Here is a 16,934-nt window from a genome sequence, read left to right as displayed (position 1 = left end):
ACAACACTCTCACAAACGCTGTACCTCTGAATAGCATTTTCTACAAACTTCGTGGAAGGCCAAATTGTACATTTTTAGGGAATTTCATTGGAATAAGTCAGTTTAGTATTTGCTGTTGTCATCAAGTCAAACCTGACCTGTAGTGACCACCCGTGTGGTTTTCATGGCACGGAAGGAACAGAAGGGGCTTGCCAGTGCTGTCTTCTGTATGTCGGGGGTGGCACACGCAGGGAGAAACACAGAACCGCCGCGCACCCTGAGCAGGGCTCGAACCCCGTACCTGCTCAGCAGCGAGGTACTGGTCAAACCCGCCGCGTCACCACATCTCCCTTCAATTAAGTAGGCAATGTATCAGATATTCTCTTCACAGTGTTTTCCTCTTAATTATCTGATGATGAGTCTTAGAAACAGAAGAGGCTGCCAGAATTTTTTTCCGGATTTTAATGTAACAGTATTTGCTCAGAGTACTGGTGCTCAAAATAGTTTTAGGAAGCCTGTAGTGAATGTGCGGGTGTTCATTAACAGAAACCCTTAAGTTCAAATTAGTCTCTTAATAAAAGGTATATAATATGAGCAAACTAATTAAAATTAGCTTAACACAAAATATTTTTTATTTAAAAAAAAAAAAGAAAAAATACATTACACATTGGACTTTTGCGGTTGCAGTACTTGAAATCCCATAGCTTTCATTTCACACTTCTGAACATAATCTCGTTCTTAATGTTTTGTGCTATTTTACACCATTAATAATTTACATCTGTCTGTTGTTCCTACAGTATGTAGCGCCTTTCTCTTAATATTGAAGGTAGTCGGTTGTATTTCAAGATAGCAGCACACAAGACATAATACCTAAAAATTATGAGTAGTTTTTCCTGAAATTATCCTTTTCCCATCATTTTACAGGTGTTTAGTTGTTTATAATTCATAATGGGTGCATGTAATAGCCTTTCATATAGTGTCCTAAGATTTTTTTAAGTTGTGCTTATTTTTTGTAATCAGATGAAAAATAAATCTCTTAATAAAAACCACAGCAATTTTTCCAATAAAAATGCCAGTTTGAAAACATACTTGTGTTAAATATTTAAGTAATATAGTGATGTAATACACATCACTCAATACAGTAATTTAAGAAATGAGTATTTTGTTCAGCTTTGGTACATGTAAATGTCAGTGCTGAAAATGTAGAGGAAATAGAAAACTATGCATATAAATTAATATATCTTTAACATTATTATATTAAACCTTCTGTGCAAGTAGTAATTCTAGCTTGAATTTGCATTTATGTTTTGTTAAAGTTTAACATGTGCAACCAGTTGTATTTGTTAATATGATGTAGAAATCTGTCTTCATCTGAATGAGTGAAATATGTCTCATTTTCTCTGTACACAATGTTCCTGGTATCATTAGTCACATGTGGGTTAGTATGTGGGTGGTTTATTTTACTGCATGGGATAGAGGCACTTTGGGATTAATTGGATCAAATAGTATTGACAGGTGTGTCTCAGCAGAAGCAAAATTTGCTTTCTGTCCTGTGGGTCACTGTGCTTACATCATCCTGACTCTCTCAGTATTATTCCACTTTGCCAAAGAGCTCTGTCCAGATAAATGCAAACTCAAGGTGTTTATCAGGTGGAATGGAAATCAACAGCTCTCCCAGCATTAAACAGCTTCTATAGTGTCATTCAGTAACTGTTACTTAACTCACCATATTTCAGAGCTGATGTTTCTCTAGGTAAAAATTGTAAGTTCGCCATGTGCATAGCATGGGAGTATCTGTGTACATTTAGTTAATATTCAGATGCATAGACAACAACAAATGTTTCAATGTTGTATGCCTGTGTGAATAAATACAGTTTCCTAGCAATTTAATGGTTCTGACCCAACAGGATGATAAGGATTCTTCTGAAGAACATGTGTTCTCTGCATCTAGGAATGTATTAATAATTATCTTTATCCTCCTGAGAGTCAGCAAAATAGGTTTTTGGATTTATTTCTAGGATTTATAGGTAGTTTACCAAACCCCACCCCCAAAGGTGTGGTATCATTTAAAAGCTTAAATTTATTCTCCATAAGGTGCATTTTTACTCATAGCATACAGTTTGGGAAATACACAAAACGTTTGTCTTCCAGAGTGTGGCAAAAATTAATGGATGGGTCTCAGGAGATTATGTATTCCCTGTGCAATTAACCTTTCCAGCAGCATTTCATGTTGCTTTAAATACCGATAGCTAGTTTCCAACCTCCTGGCCTGGGCATCTGTTGGTGATATCATACATGTTAACTCATTTTGACATGTGTGGGTTGACGTAAGTAAATAATAATGCACAGACATTCCATGCACCATCAGTTACAGTATGTGCATCATCATCGTCATCATCATGTACCTTATAGTTGTCACAATACCACCATGGGTCTAATTCGTGATTATTTACCATAATATTGCTCATAGAAAACCCCATTTAGCATGAACACGAAACTCCACCCAATGATGAGACAGAAATGGGACATAACATATTGTAGGACTGTGTACATCCAAATTCGTTAATGCAGTCATGTTTTCTTACTTCAGTACAACTTGTTTCTTTTCATGTAGTATTTGGGATGCATAGAGGTCCTTCGCTCAATGAGATCCCTAGACTTCAATACAAGATCTCAAATAACAAGGTGAGTATCCCAAAGGTTGGGATGTTGGTTCTTATCATTTAATTGTGTACAGAAAAAAATGAAAGAATTAAAATGAATAAATGCAAATATAACAGAAAAGCCTTAACATTGTTTGCCCTAGCTTTCTATTGAATAACAAAACTATGTGGGTGGAACTGAGACTGAGATTTGCTCTGTGTTGGGTTTGCATTATCTGCCTGCGTTACAGTAGTCAGGAAGAGTAACATATAATGACTGACACACACACACACACACACACACACACACACACACACACACACACACACACACACACACTGACTGAAACCGCTTGTCCCAAGCGGGGTCGCAGTGAGCTGGAGCCTAACCGGCAACACAGGCCGTAAGGCCAGAGGGAGAGTGGACACACCCTGGATGGGGCGCAGTCCGTCGCAAGCCACCCTAAGCGGGACTTGAACCCCAGATCAACCAAAGAGTAGGCACAGGCCCGCACCCCCCGTAATATATATGGGCACTGTCAATATGGTCTTCCAGCAATATGATAGATAAGGGAGCCTGTCATTTCACTATAATAAAATGCTGCCAGGAAGTAAAATCATGGTTTGACTTTAAAACGTAGCTGATGGTAAATGTAACAAATCATCATTAAGCGCACCAATGTACTTGGATTTGCTCTTTGTTGTCCTGTAGGTCGAAAATAGAAGAATTAGAATAAATACATACATCATATTGACAGTGCAGTAATTGTCTAAATGAATAAGATTGTCATATTTTATACTTTATTGCAATATTTATTGGAAATACGGGAATTTCTGCTTTGCTAGATCAACATTTACCAATTCTGTACTTATTGCACATATCAGGTAGTTTGTATTTTTTTATTTTTGAACAAATATGCAGTTTTCTTTCAGAAAAATAATGGTAGTTTAATAATCAACATTTTTTCAGCAATGCAAAAACATTATTTACTGTTTTCCCTAGTACCAAAGAGCAATGCCTCAATTTTAAAATACTGCTACAAATCTTAAACTTCTGTGTTTTATCTGATAAGCCATATTTTTTATATTTACGTTTACATTTATTCATTTAGCAGGCACTTTTCTCCTAAGCAACATACATCACGGAAAAAAATAAGATTGCATTACACCAGCATATGGAGAGATTTGGATGCACACATGTGCTTCTAGATTACAATTTGTCACATTTCTATCTGCATATAGGTTTATCCATTAGTCTACAAAAAATATCCAAACACGTACACGTTTATCATGTACTTATGGGACTTTTTATAATTCTATAGCTATTTTTGATATTGCTAGAGGTTATTTTAATAACTGTTTTGAAAACAATCTAAGGCATCCGTTTTCAGTATGATCCATAAATTTCCCAGTGAGCGAAATGTTACTCGTTATATTCTTCTTTCTTCAGGGAAGCCATAAGTATGGTGTGTGAGGCTGTCCCAGGTACCAAAGGAGTGTTTCGTAAGAGGAAGGTATGTGATGAATGTGACAGCAGCCTGTGCTTCTTCTGTGGGGTGGTGACTTTGTGGGACTCCGTGGGTGTAGATGCAGCCCACCATTTCTCTGTGCCCACGAATGCATGCAGTGTGCCACTGACTCATGCAGCACATACTGCTACTAATCACAGAATTTTGAAGCTGGATCTGTTCACTAGATTTAAAATGTTTGGGTTCCTTTGTAAGGGGCTGAATTAGGGAATATTGATTTCCCCCCCCCACCCGTTGTGGACTTGCATGTTCAAAGTCCAATAGGATAATTTCTGCTGTACTTTTAACCATTTAAAGTAGTATGTACGCTCCAGCTGAAACTGACACAGTACTATAGCATTTCTACTGAGAATAGAACAATGTTTATAAACAGTTTAACTGAAATTTTATTGTTTTTACATAGTGAATATAAAAAATGCCAAAATTAAATATTTTATTTGTAAGATTTTTTTTATTTGTTTATATAGTTAAAAGTACATAGAGATGTGCAGCACTCATGTAGTGTGTTTCAAGCTAATGCTTTATTTAATCCACACATAATTGCATGCTTACTTATAAGACCCTCTTTAATACTTATATTATCCTCTTAAATGTATGGTAGATGGTAGTTGTGACAGACTATCTTCTCTCTTCAGCCCCCCGCAAAAGCTCTCTCCAGCATTCTAGGAAAGAGCAACCTTCAATTTGCAGGAATGAGCATCAACTTGAACATCTCCACCAGCAGTCTAAACCTTATGACACCAGATTCCAAGCAGGTTGGATGTTACTTTTTCCTTTGAACTATAATTGGTGTATTCCTGCTTCATTTAACCTAAATATTTTTGGAAATGTACCGTACGTATTTCTGTTAACTAACACAGGAAGTCATAAATATCTGAATATCTAAATCTAGGGTGATAATTTTAATCACTTCATAGATAATATGAGCCCTGAGAATCAGCTTGTATCATCACCTAATGCAACCATGTGTGGTTAAGTAAACAGACCTCCAGATATCCATTATGTTGTTTCCAAAAATGAAGTTACCATGCTGCTATTTTTAAACAAATCAAATAAATCGGGGCTGGAAAAAATAATTAGTTCTCCCATGGGGAAAGTAGCTATTTTCATGACCCATGTTTAGAGGGACATATCTAGCACGCACTAAGGATTGCTGCAACATCAAACAAATATCTGTCTTCACAGATAGCTTTAGCTGGATTTACATTTTCAAATATTAAAGAATTTGAAACCTTTATTTCTTGAGAAGAGGCTCTACAAATTGAAATGAAATGTTTTTACGTATGAGGTGTACCCCACATTATACAGTATTTTGTAGTTTGTCAGCATACTTAGAAGCTGAATTACATTTTTTTTTAAATTTTTTACTGAAGACAAAATGCACAGTCCACATTTTTCTCAACAGTATCTTTTTGATATCACTTCTGAAAATAGGACATGAGTATACAACAACTGGACATTTATTTGGCTTGCAAGGCACTTCCATTTGGCCAGTAATTCAATTATCAAACACAGAATACAAATAATACAGAGATTTTGTATGTTGTTGACTTTTATTATACAGGTATGAGGGAAAAATTTGTTACCATCTGACAATGGTAAACGTAAAGCTAGCTAGAAGAAATGAAGATGATACTCAGTGATCAGGGTTTACTGTGTACTGTGTGAATATACATTGTAAAGTACACAGATTTTTGATTCCATATAGTAAATGTTTCTGGTACAATTTATTTTTAGCTGAGGCAAGTATGTAGACAGTTCTTGAAATGTTACTTTAGATTTTTAAGGAATTATTATTTTATTTAAATGTTTGAAGGAAATACAGGTATACCCCCAGTACATGGACCTCAGTTTACAGATTTTCGATAACAACCCTAGAACATTTGTACCAATGTACAGTATACACAGCGACTGTTCTTGGTATTAGGTACTTTTTCCTGGTTTTTGAGACAGCCTTTTCCCTGATGATGTAGAAGTCATAAGCCAGTCTGACAGAGACTTCTCAACAATGTATGGCAACCTCTTTTTAATTTTGCATAGTTTTTCAAGTTATTTTGTTACAGTTTTGATAAATATTTTCCTTTTCTAATGTTTTTTTTTTATTCCCATATCTCAACATTTAAGAGGTTCTCAAAACTCACCTCTTTCTGACTCCCTTTTGCCCTGCTGGTGTATGTGCTTGATAAACATGTACATGTTTGTTTTTCTATAATTTTTAGTTTTATAATGGAAAAGCGTATATGTAGCTACTCATGTAATGTACACTGATTTAGACCGTAGTATGTAACAAATTGACTGTAGTCATAAATCACGCGTCTGCATCCAAATACTTCCTCCTATTGATGTAATGCACTTTTTGTATTGTTCTCTGAGATGTAAGTTGCGTTGGAGAAAAGCTTCTGCTAAATAAATAAAGAAATAAATGTAAATGTAAATGCACTGTATGTGTCTTTCATATGTTTCTATGTACTTAGTGTACAATAAACAATTCTTTATTCTTTGTAAATGTTGCCATGCAAACTTTAATAGAATATATCTAGGATAACACACAGAGTTGTGGCTGTATTTGCTCATTATAGTGAGAATATGAGTATCAATGTGAAATTGAGAAACAAAATCATATATCATTCTAACATAAATTTTCTTGAGCATATGGTAATATGATTTGTGTACCAAAACATTTAAGCTGTTTTGTTATATGTTTCTCCTTTCTCTTGCTTTTCATAGATAATAGCAAATCATCACATGCAGTCCATTTCCTTTGCGTCTGGTGGAGATCCGGTAAGACATAATTAAATGCTAAGTGTTATTGCTCGGTGAAATTTGAATATGGTCTAAATGCACTGTATAACTCTGGACATTTTGTGAACAAAATATGCGTGGATGGTCTTATAGCTCTAATCACATAGGTCGATAGCTTTTTAAATCTTTTGTATGTCAATGACACAAAGTAGAATAGTCAACTAGAAAATATTTGTGCACTTTTTTTTACCCATTTACTGTTGTAATACCAGAGAAATACAGGTTTATTTATCATTATATCATTAAGGTTTTATTTATTAGAATATATAATCATTCCAGTAGCGAATGACTAGCTGTGTGTTTAAAAGGGATAGCTGGTAGCACAGTGATTAGAGCTGCTGCCTTTGGACCCAATGGTTGCAGGTTTGAATCCTATGTCCAGCTGTAGTACGCTTGAGCAAGGTACTTACCTGAAATTGCTCCAGGAAATTACCCAGACATAAATGTGTAAATAATCGTAGGAGCCTTGACATTCTAAGTTGATCCGGGGAAAAGCGTTGAGTAAATGTACCGTATGTTATAACTCCAAAAGAGCTGTATTAACATGGGTTGACAGCCATATCACTGGGTGGTGTTTTATTAATCCTAGCAGATAAATTCATACACAGCAGATTAACGAATAACACAAGGTGCGCAGTTATGCCCAACGCAATAACAAATTGTAAATAGTAATAAATCAATATCAAAATAAATAATAATTAATATTTACAAATTCCCATTGCACTAGACGATAACACAAGTAAGCGCAATGCCTCTAAGGTTAGCTGCTTCCTATTGTTGAGAAGCTAACAGGATCTTGAGTGGCATTACTGAGGCCGATGGCTGTTGGTAAGAAGGAACAACAGAAGTGCCTCTTTGTATATCGTAGCTGAATAATCCGGTGGCTAAACATAAAAAAAAACACACACAGAATGGATGGTTGTTGTGATATTCATGCGAATAAGAACCTGCTTTGCAAACTTTGAGAGAAGGAGATACTGAGCCTGGGGCATGTGTTAGGCTTGATCTGATTGGCTGCTGATATTGCCTTTATATATATATAAAATATATATATAAAATGCAAACTATGATAGGTCCAGACGCCTGGGTCGCAAGAAGTTGAATTTTGTTATATATAAAAAAGGAGTTCCCATGTTTTGTGTTGTATTGTTTCTTTTTCAAAATTTTAATCTTTTTTCATTGATTTTAAAATTTTTTGCAGTTAAAAAAAGTATATACTTGCTGTTCATTTTTCCCAAAATCCGTTGTTCTAGTGTTCATTTGTTCTTCCATGGTTGGATAGATATTAATTTAACTAATGAAGGGGAACTCCTTTTTATGTTGTTTTTTGTTAACATTAGTTATCATAACACAACCCTTTGTAAAGGTACTTCAGGAAAAAATTTGTTTGGTTCGGAAAGTTAAGACTGTTTCATTAGTAATATATAATATTATGCCATTTTATAAATTTTCTATGCTCTAAAGCAGGTGTTTGTGCACAATATCAAAGCTATTTTTATATAAACTTGAACTACTCATGCTATCCAATGGAAGCAACAGAACATATCACATTGGCCATGCTGTTAACTGCAATTCTATTCTGATTTGTTCTTTTTTGTCCTCATAGTTGGAGTGTCATGCATCTTAAGCTATTATTTATTTTCCCGTTTCTATTGCAATAATGTGTGTGCAATACATTGTTTTGGTGTATAGATGTGTGAATGATTGTAGGAAGTTTAGTGTAGTGTATCTAGCATTGTAAGTAACCTTTGGTATTGAGGGAAGCTATACACTATATAGTAACCGTTGTTCATCACTTTGTAGAAAAGTGTCTGCAAAATGAATAAAGTAACTTGTTACTTTATCTTTCAACTGAATACCCCAATTTGCATTTGAAACAAGTATGCTCAATGTGAAAACTTTAATTCTGAGAAGTTTTGTAGTCTTTTTGGAAATGTTATGTAACTTCATATAATCAAAGTTGCCATCTTGCTGACTTTGCTGTCTCAACCATTAATTATGTGTAAAAGGGAATGTATACTTGTTTTTCTCCTTGTCAGGACACTACTGATTATGTTGCATACGTAGCTAAAGATCCTGTCAACCGCAGAGGTATGATTTTGTTTTTTTTTTTTTTTTGCTTTGTTGTTTTTCAGTTATCAAACTTTACGCTTTAGTACATATTGCTTGATTTCTTAAGGCAGATAACAAAAAATTAACCTGATGATTTACACCTATAATTCATAATTATAGGACCTACAACTCAAATTAAATATGAGTTATTTTAACTCCTTTACAGAAACCATCCTTTGTATATATACCCTCAACAAGTACATATATATAAATGTGCAGTTAAGGTTGGCAATTAAGGTCTGAAAAAAAGGAGGTGTCACTTAATGTAAAGATATATTTGAATAACAATAACAAATTTTTAGTTACATAAAGAGGCATTAAAAATCTGTCCTTTGCAGTAGCCCTAACCACCAGTGAAACTGAGTGGCTAATTCATGTGGCACCTTTAGGAATGAGGAATGCATCTGGTGGCTGATAGGCCTATGTTGTTGTGCAAGGCTGAAGTAGCATCAGCTAGCAGGCAGAGAAAAGGGGTTGTGTATGCATTCTGTTCACAGAAAGAGATGCTCATAATTAACTGCAAAATACCTGATCTACTCAAATGGGGCTTCTAATAATATCAAAGGATTGCTTTCTGAAAACCATTGTGGATTGTTTTTAAATAAATAACCATATAGGTACCAGCATTTCAATTCTGAAATTTCTATAACTAGATTTTCATGTAAATGTACTAGATTAGTATGATTGACTAAAGCTGAAATATATTGTCTAAGCAAGGAGAAGCGGTGTTATGAGCATTTGCAACTTTTAGTTCAAAGTAATGTTCCCCTTTTCTGTCAAGAATATTACAAATGAGTATCTCACCAGCACTGAATTTTGGCAATGTTTGCATGAAATTCAACCATTTGACACTAGATATACTCACAAGTACAATATTGTGGCAGAATGGCTGATTGCTGTTGTCTCTGAAAGCCCAAATGGTTGTCCTCTTCAGCATGTCATATACTGGAGTGCCCTGATGGCCTGGCCCAGAGTGTGATCAGCACCATTGGCCAGGCTTTTGACCTTCGCTTCCAGCAGTACTTGCAGTGTCCGTCCAGCAAACTTCCTATGTCCCACGAAAGGTAATGTAGGAACCATTGGTTATTAGAATGATTACTTTTAACACTGCGACGCAGTGGTGCACCGGGTAGCGCTGGTTGAAATATTTAAAAGTTTATGTAAGTGTTTAGTATTTAAAATTTTCATTTTTAAATTCTTACCACTGTATGTAACGTACTCTTTTTTCTACTCTTGTTTTTAATATCCTGCATTACATTGCATTCATCAGAAAACTACATTGGTCTTAGTGTGTAACCACTTGGTTACTTTAGATCAGGATAACAGTTTGCTGTATATGTTTAATTACCCTTACAATACTAATGAACTGTAATAAATACACGCTATATTTACCCAAACGTATTTTCTGCATGAAGTAATATTTGTGCTGGCTTTATAATTTGGTCTTTGTGAGTTAATGATGCAACTGAAGCCAAATTATTTTTGTGCTCCACCACCAGTTGATGCAATAGTTTAGAGCATGCCTGTGGGACTATGAGACAGACATGCATTTCAGCTTGCTTTTTCTATTTTAGAGTGCTGAGTGTGGACGAGTCTCCATGGACAGAGGAAGAGGAGGAAACAACTGAGCATCCGTACTACAACAATATACCAGGGAAGATGCCACCACCAGGGGGCTTCATTGACACAAGGCTGAAGAACCAAATGTCAGGCCCAAATGAGAGCCATCAGGTAGGTGGCATCAGGTGTCAGATTTATTGCTGTATTAAAGCGTCTTCATGATCTCATCTATATGATTCTGCACTGTGAAGTACACCTTTTGGAATTCATATGCAGAATGCCCGTGCACTCTTTATTTTTAACAACCTCAGATAGAAAACAAGTTGAAATATACACATTTCCTAATAATCACTGTAGAACTGGGGTTAGTAATGCAGAGCTAAGCTATTCAAGACAGTTTTCAAAGATACACAGAAACACCACAGAAGATAATTTGTTTTCTTTTTGCCTTTTCAGTTTTTGACAACACTTTCTGAAGCTTTTTACTTTTTTTGGGTACATGATGAAACCAAAATAAACATAAGTAAATCCAAAATATGTATCTCTGAGTACTTTCTAATCCTTGGTGTTTTCCTGGTTGTCATCTTCCATAGTCAAGCCCAGTGGCTGGACAAGACCAAACGTACTACCAAGGAAGGCACTGTGCGGAGAGCTGGGGAGAAGAGCGGAGACCTGTTCCGGGAAGACAGGGTTAGAGCTTCCTCGCTTCCATTTCTAAATCTGTTTTCTTTCACTTTCTCTTTTACGCAGCAGCAGAATACTCAGGTTTTCACTTGCTGTCCATTGTAACCAAAGTAACTTGGCTGAGTCAATAAGAAATATGGGTGCCTTGCAGCAATGCCGTCAGTCAACTTTTTTGTACATTTGGACTCAAATATTAGGTCAAGTAAGGTTAAAGGGATGGCTGTTGTAAGACTGAGTTATCGGAAGACACATATAAGTCAAGGACTACCTGCAAAAATTTTGAGTGACATTGATTCTGAAAAACCATTTAACTGGTTAAATCTATAAATAACACAAAAAATGTAAGTATATTGTAGACGTAGAGCTAGTGGAGAATAATTTGGACATATTGCAAAAAGCATTCAGTAATGACAAATACAAGGTTCCCTTGCATAACATTGTATTTACATAATGAGTGCTATCTTCCTGAAAATCTGTATGTAAGGTGTAAAACAAATTCTTAATTACAATTAATTTAAATGGGAAAAATAAATAGCACATTCCTCAGCTACAAAATGTTCACCCTTTTCTTTCACCAAGCATGCAAAGTTCCTGCCTTATCTTTTAATCATCTAACTTAAAACAAGGTCAGAATATCAGTACTAGTTTGAATATCTTTAAATTCAGACTGAAGACCCACTCATTCAGACTCACTATTAATAAGAACTTACCCTAAGGCAAGCTCACAGTGGTCTGGAGCCTATCCCGGAAGCACGAGGTACTAGGCTTAGTAGGATATATGCTGGCCAGTCTACCTGAAATTCATGTCTCTGGATTGTGGGAGGAAACCAGAGCACTTCTAGGAAACCCACACAACACAGGGGGGGAGAACATATAAATACCACAAAGACTGACTGGGGAGCCCTACAAGCCTACATCCAGTCACACACCTGCACTACCCACTATGCCATCATGTTGCCTGAGTTAATACACTGATGTTTAGAATCACTTATTCATAAGACATTTGCGTGCTTCCTTTTTTCTGTGCACTTTCCCTCATGATATTTATAATATTTTCATTTGTTGTTTTAGTGTTTTTCATTGGCAGTAAGGCAGCACTGTGTGTAAGTGCACTATAGAGTTGAATAGCTGAGTCTCCTGTATATGGAGTTTGCAGTGTTTTTTGTACGCATACAAATATTGGTACTATATAGGGTATAGTGACAGTGAATGTACTATAGGAGCGGTATTTGACTCTGCACTGTGAACATCAATGTCTTTATCTTGCCACTGTAGGGGAAGGAATAAAAAATTGTATGTTATGTTTGATATTAGAGAAATTATGCTCTAAAGTGGCATTATGCCACTTTAAAGAAATTATGCTCTAAAGTTTCTCTTCTGTGCTTTATTTTTCCTTCCCCAGTCCAACTAGTTATTTTTCAGGTTCATTGGTAGCTATAAATTGTCTGTAATGTGTGTGACTACCCTGCAATGGACCGCTGTGCCGTCCAGGGTCTATCCTGACTAGCCTAGCCCTATGCTTCTGGTATAGGCAACTGGAACCCTGACTTAGGCGGATAATCATAGTGAGCATATTTCTGAAACTCTGCTTAGAAACTATGCTTTTTATTCATATTCAAGTAAAATCTTGAAATGGTATAAGACTAAATTTGATATAAAGAAATTTGCATCATTCATCTAGATTTTTGAATTTTAGTGTTGTGTTTATCACAGTCAACAGAACTGTCTTGTAGAGGTTGTAATACATTTGGCAGGAAAATATGAGTGTATAAAGACTTTGTTTGTTTTTCCCCATATCTAGACTCAAGTGACATATACAGTCTACCTGAAGGAAAGAATCCATTGCCAAAATCGACAGGAACCCCTACCTATGTGAACACCCAGCACATCGATGTGCGGGTTCTGACTGCATTGCAGGTGGAGGCTGACACTGTGACAGATAAGCCTGCAGTGGTGGCCAAAGACAGTCCTAGGAAGGATATATTTGATATGAGTAAGAACCACTATTAACATCACCCGCCACCACAATTAAAGTCTTGTAAAATAATTACAGAGTTGTGATGGTTATTGTTTCTTTCTGTGTGCCTGTTTAATTGCCCTATTAGAGATGGAGGATAAAAGAAGAATTTTGTTAAAGATATTTGTCAGTGCTCTCACATCCTTTCTAGAGGGTTAAATTTAGACTATTTTATGGTACAACTGTACCTCTGATTGCCAAAATACTTAAACATGGAGATCAAAAAGTCACACACAAGTATAAGGCATTCAATTTTTTTTCAGTATTGGTTTAATTTTGCTATTGGTTGTAGTATGTAACCTTCCTGTCAATACCGTGTTTGTCAGTCGGTTCTGTTATGTGGTCACATTAAAGTGTTGTATAATTTACAGTCTAGAGGTTTTGTATTCTGTGAAATACAAGAAAGCAACAGAATGAATAATGTTTAATTCCATTTTACTTATTTGCCGTTGTATTGCACATTGTCAAACTTGAAATGATGTAAAAAAAAAAAAACAACAGAAGTGTTTGGATTTTGAGTACAAATTCCATAATTTTATGATCAACCTACTGAACAAATGAAAAATGCCTACTCTCTAAATGTGTTAGAGAATTAATTTCTTTAATAACACAAATATGTGTATATTTAGTAAAAACCTAACAGCAATAAATTCCCATACTTCCTTTCACACTTTTTTAAAAAATGAAAAAAAATTGATATTCAGAATTTTCAAAAATGATGTTCATGATTTTTTCAACAAAATTATGTGCTGATGGTATATTCTGAAACTGACAATATAAGTGATACTGTAACTGCTTTCTTAAAAGTTAAATGATGGTTTTTACAATGTGAAAACCATTAATTTTCAGAAGAGCTCATCGTCCACATTATACATAAGTATTTAAATTTGATTTGCAAATATTTATTGTTTCATTCATAGATAACAATGACAAGAAGGTTACAAAAACTTGTTTATGTTTTCATGCTGCATTCTAATCAGTCCACTGGGCCATTGTTACTTAATTACCAACAGACAATAATATAGAGTTTTTATCCCTTAGAGCCCTTTGAAGATGCTATTATGACTCAGCCTCAAGTCCCAGCTCTGAGCAAAATGGCCTCAGTGGACAATTCCAGTCCCCTCTTGGTCCGCGCCGCTGCCTTCAAGGCCCATGAGGAACTGGAGGGGCAACCATGGTACCACCGAGAGATGAGCCGCAAGGAGGCCGAGAAGCTGCTGCAAGAAGACGGGGACTTCCTTGTGAGGAAGAGCACCACCAACCCGGGCTCTTATGTCTTGACAGGCATGCATAATGGGATGGCCAAGCATCTGCTGCTAGTGGATCCTGAGGGCACGGTGAGTACAACACATAGAGGATGTTCTTTCACAGTAACCAAGCTAAGAGCACGTGACCGCTCATTTTCACTCTCCACCAGTCATTTCAGTCAAGGAGGCTGGTAAAATGATTATGAGTGTACAAGCAAGATATGATTGTTTTTTTGGTATTATCTAACAATGATTTTGATTAGGCTGAGGTATTTTTGTGTTTATGCAAAGTTTTAGAACTTTATTCCAATAATAAAATTACAAACATAGATTTAAACAGCTTTAAGAAAAGGGGTTGTTATACATACGTATGTCATTCTGTGTTTCACTGACATCAAATGGAACGATCAAAAACTGACAGGAAAACAATATTCTCTGTACACTAAGGGATTTTTGTAGAGGGACTGGGTAGGAGTTCTTTTGTCTTTACAGTGTCCTGTCTTTGAAAATGACTGCTCCACTGCTAAGTTTAGGTTGACTGTGTGCACATATATGATAAAGAGCTGTCTGTTTATTCTAATAGGCTATTAATAATAATTTCTTGAAAGCTCTATCTAGATCTTGTAGATTCAGATAAATTTATATGCAAGTTTAAACTGTGACTTCAGGTAAGTATTGTTTGTTTCATGCCAGAGCAACTCATGCTATAGAACTTTCAAAAATGTAAAGCAGAAACCAGTAACTGAAAAGCTCTAAAATACATAGACCCCTGAAGCAGTTTTTTTTTTTTTACTTCAAGAACACTTTCTTTAACTTGTAAAGTGCATCTCAACTTAATAGGTAGAATTAATAGGCTCAGTGATGGTATGTTACATGTTTGTGTGAAATGAATTTTCAATTTAAGTGGACACTGTATACTAACCCAGCTAGCTAACTTTTAAGGTAATGTAAGTATTGTACAATTTATCTAACTTCTAGGGAAGGGAATATCTTGGAAGAGCATCTGAGAATCTCTACTAGAAACTCAGCATGGCAGAAAATGCTACATATATATAGTATATTTACATTATAAAGTATTTATGAATGTTGCAGTGAAAGTCATAAAGGGGAATGGAAATGGATTTTCACCTGAATGACAATAGTTATCTCTTTGTACTGTTTCAGACCAGTTCAGCTGATAAATAAAACAGATATTTGTAGGCCTTGACACAAGGTTATCTGTGTTTTCAAAGAACAGTTTTCTAGGAATCTTCCAGAACATCCATGACTCAATTAAATATAATTGAAATGTCTGGTACATGTCATTTTGAATTGCATTAAGAATAAAAAAGCTGACTTTGAAGTGAACAAAATGCATTAATGCTAATGTTTTGTTTGTACACTAAAGCCAGGGTCTTTAATGAGTGATACTTCAAAATTTTTGCTGTTAGCTAGTTTTACAACATTTTTATGGAGGCCACTATTAGAGAAACTTTTAGTTGTCATGTTGCTTTACGTTCTGAGATGTCTATACCTTAGCATATTACATGAAGATCTTACCCACCTGATGGCTATGGCTTATCTTTACTATTAGTATACCACAGCATAGCTGCATTAAAGTATGAAAATCCTCTGGCTAGCAATATTCCCATATATAATAATTTCTGTAAAGTAAATTGTAATTCATATGTGAATTATCATTAATCCAGGGGCCAATAAGTGAACTCTCTGTTGTCATTTCAAAGCTTTTTCTTGTTCAAGTCATAGTTAAATATTACGTATGATGTCTAGACATATTTCAGATCTGAATATACAGCTGAAAATTTCTGTACCTAAATAATAGGTTTAGTAGTAGGTCACATGACAACGGAAAAACAGAAACCTGTAAAACTCACACTTATATTACTATAATCCTTGAACCTAAAAATTTTTTGAAAATCACTTCTTTTCTCTTCTTTTGAAGGTACGGACAAAAGATCACATATTTGACAGCATCACTCATCTAATTACCCATCACCGTGAGAACAGCTTGCCCATAGTGTCTGCTGGAAGTGAACTCTGTCTCAAACAGCCTGTAGCCAGGAAATAGTGACCAGTCAGTGTAGACCATGTTGGAGTGGAGAAGGCATTTCACCCCTTGCACAGTAAAAACTTGAAGAAGACAGAATATGTTATGTCCAAGAATACTAAAGATGAAAATGTCTTTGAAATGGTCTACACACCTGTTAGCTGCTCTGGCTGGAAGAGATTGTCTAATCTGACACTTGATTTATAGAACTGTTTTTTGTGTGAGTATTGAAATTATCTATTTTTTGAGAAGAGGTTGATGCATAGAAGTTGATTTGGTGTTTTTAAAGGAAAAAACCAACTGTTAATTGTTTAG

The 16,934-nt window shown here is 35.5% G+C and overlaps 1 protein-coding gene across 2 annotated transcripts in view; it reads left to right on the top strand.

Moving 5' to 3' along the window:
* The window catches only part of shc3 (SHC (Src homology 2 domain containing) transforming protein 3), a 33,453-nt gene extending 16,786 nt beyond the window's left edge, over positions 1 to 16,667 (top strand). For both annotated transcript variants that reach the window (XM_018749479.1, XM_018749471.1), the window contains 11 exons: positions 2,594 to 2,664; positions 4,072 to 4,135; positions 4,786 to 4,905; positions 6,878 to 6,931; positions 8,992 to 9,043; positions 9,999 to 10,128; positions 10,639 to 10,795; positions 11,218 to 11,314; positions 13,110 to 13,301; positions 14,367 to 14,662; positions 16,515 to 16,667. In XM_018749479.1, coding sequence (XP_018604995.1) covers positions 2,594 to 2,664; positions 4,072 to 4,135; positions 4,786 to 4,905; positions 6,878 to 6,931; positions 8,992 to 9,043; positions 9,999 to 10,128; positions 10,639 to 10,795; positions 11,218 to 11,314; positions 13,110 to 13,301; positions 14,367 to 14,662; positions 16,515 to 16,640 — 1,359 coding nt within the window. In that variant the 3' untranslated portion in view covers positions 16,641 to 16,667. The remainder of the gene's footprint in view (positions 1 to 2,593; positions 2,665 to 4,071; positions 4,136 to 4,785; positions 4,906 to 6,877; positions 6,932 to 8,991; positions 9,044 to 9,998; positions 10,129 to 10,638; positions 10,796 to 11,217; positions 11,315 to 13,109; positions 13,302 to 14,366; positions 14,663 to 16,514) is intronic.
* Positions 16,668 to 16,934: the final 267 nt, after the last annotated feature.

The sequence above is a fragment of the Scleropages formosus genome, chromosome 6 (genome assembly GCF_900964775.1).
Source record: "Scleropages formosus chromosome 6, fSclFor1.1, whole genome shotgun sequence".
In the NCBI taxonomy this organism is placed as follows: domain Eukaryota; kingdom Metazoa; phylum Chordata; class Actinopteri; order Osteoglossiformes; family Osteoglossidae; genus Scleropages; species Scleropages formosus.
The sequence above is the reverse complement of the archived record's forward strand: the minus strand, read 5'-3'. Positions and strand labels throughout refer to the sequence as shown.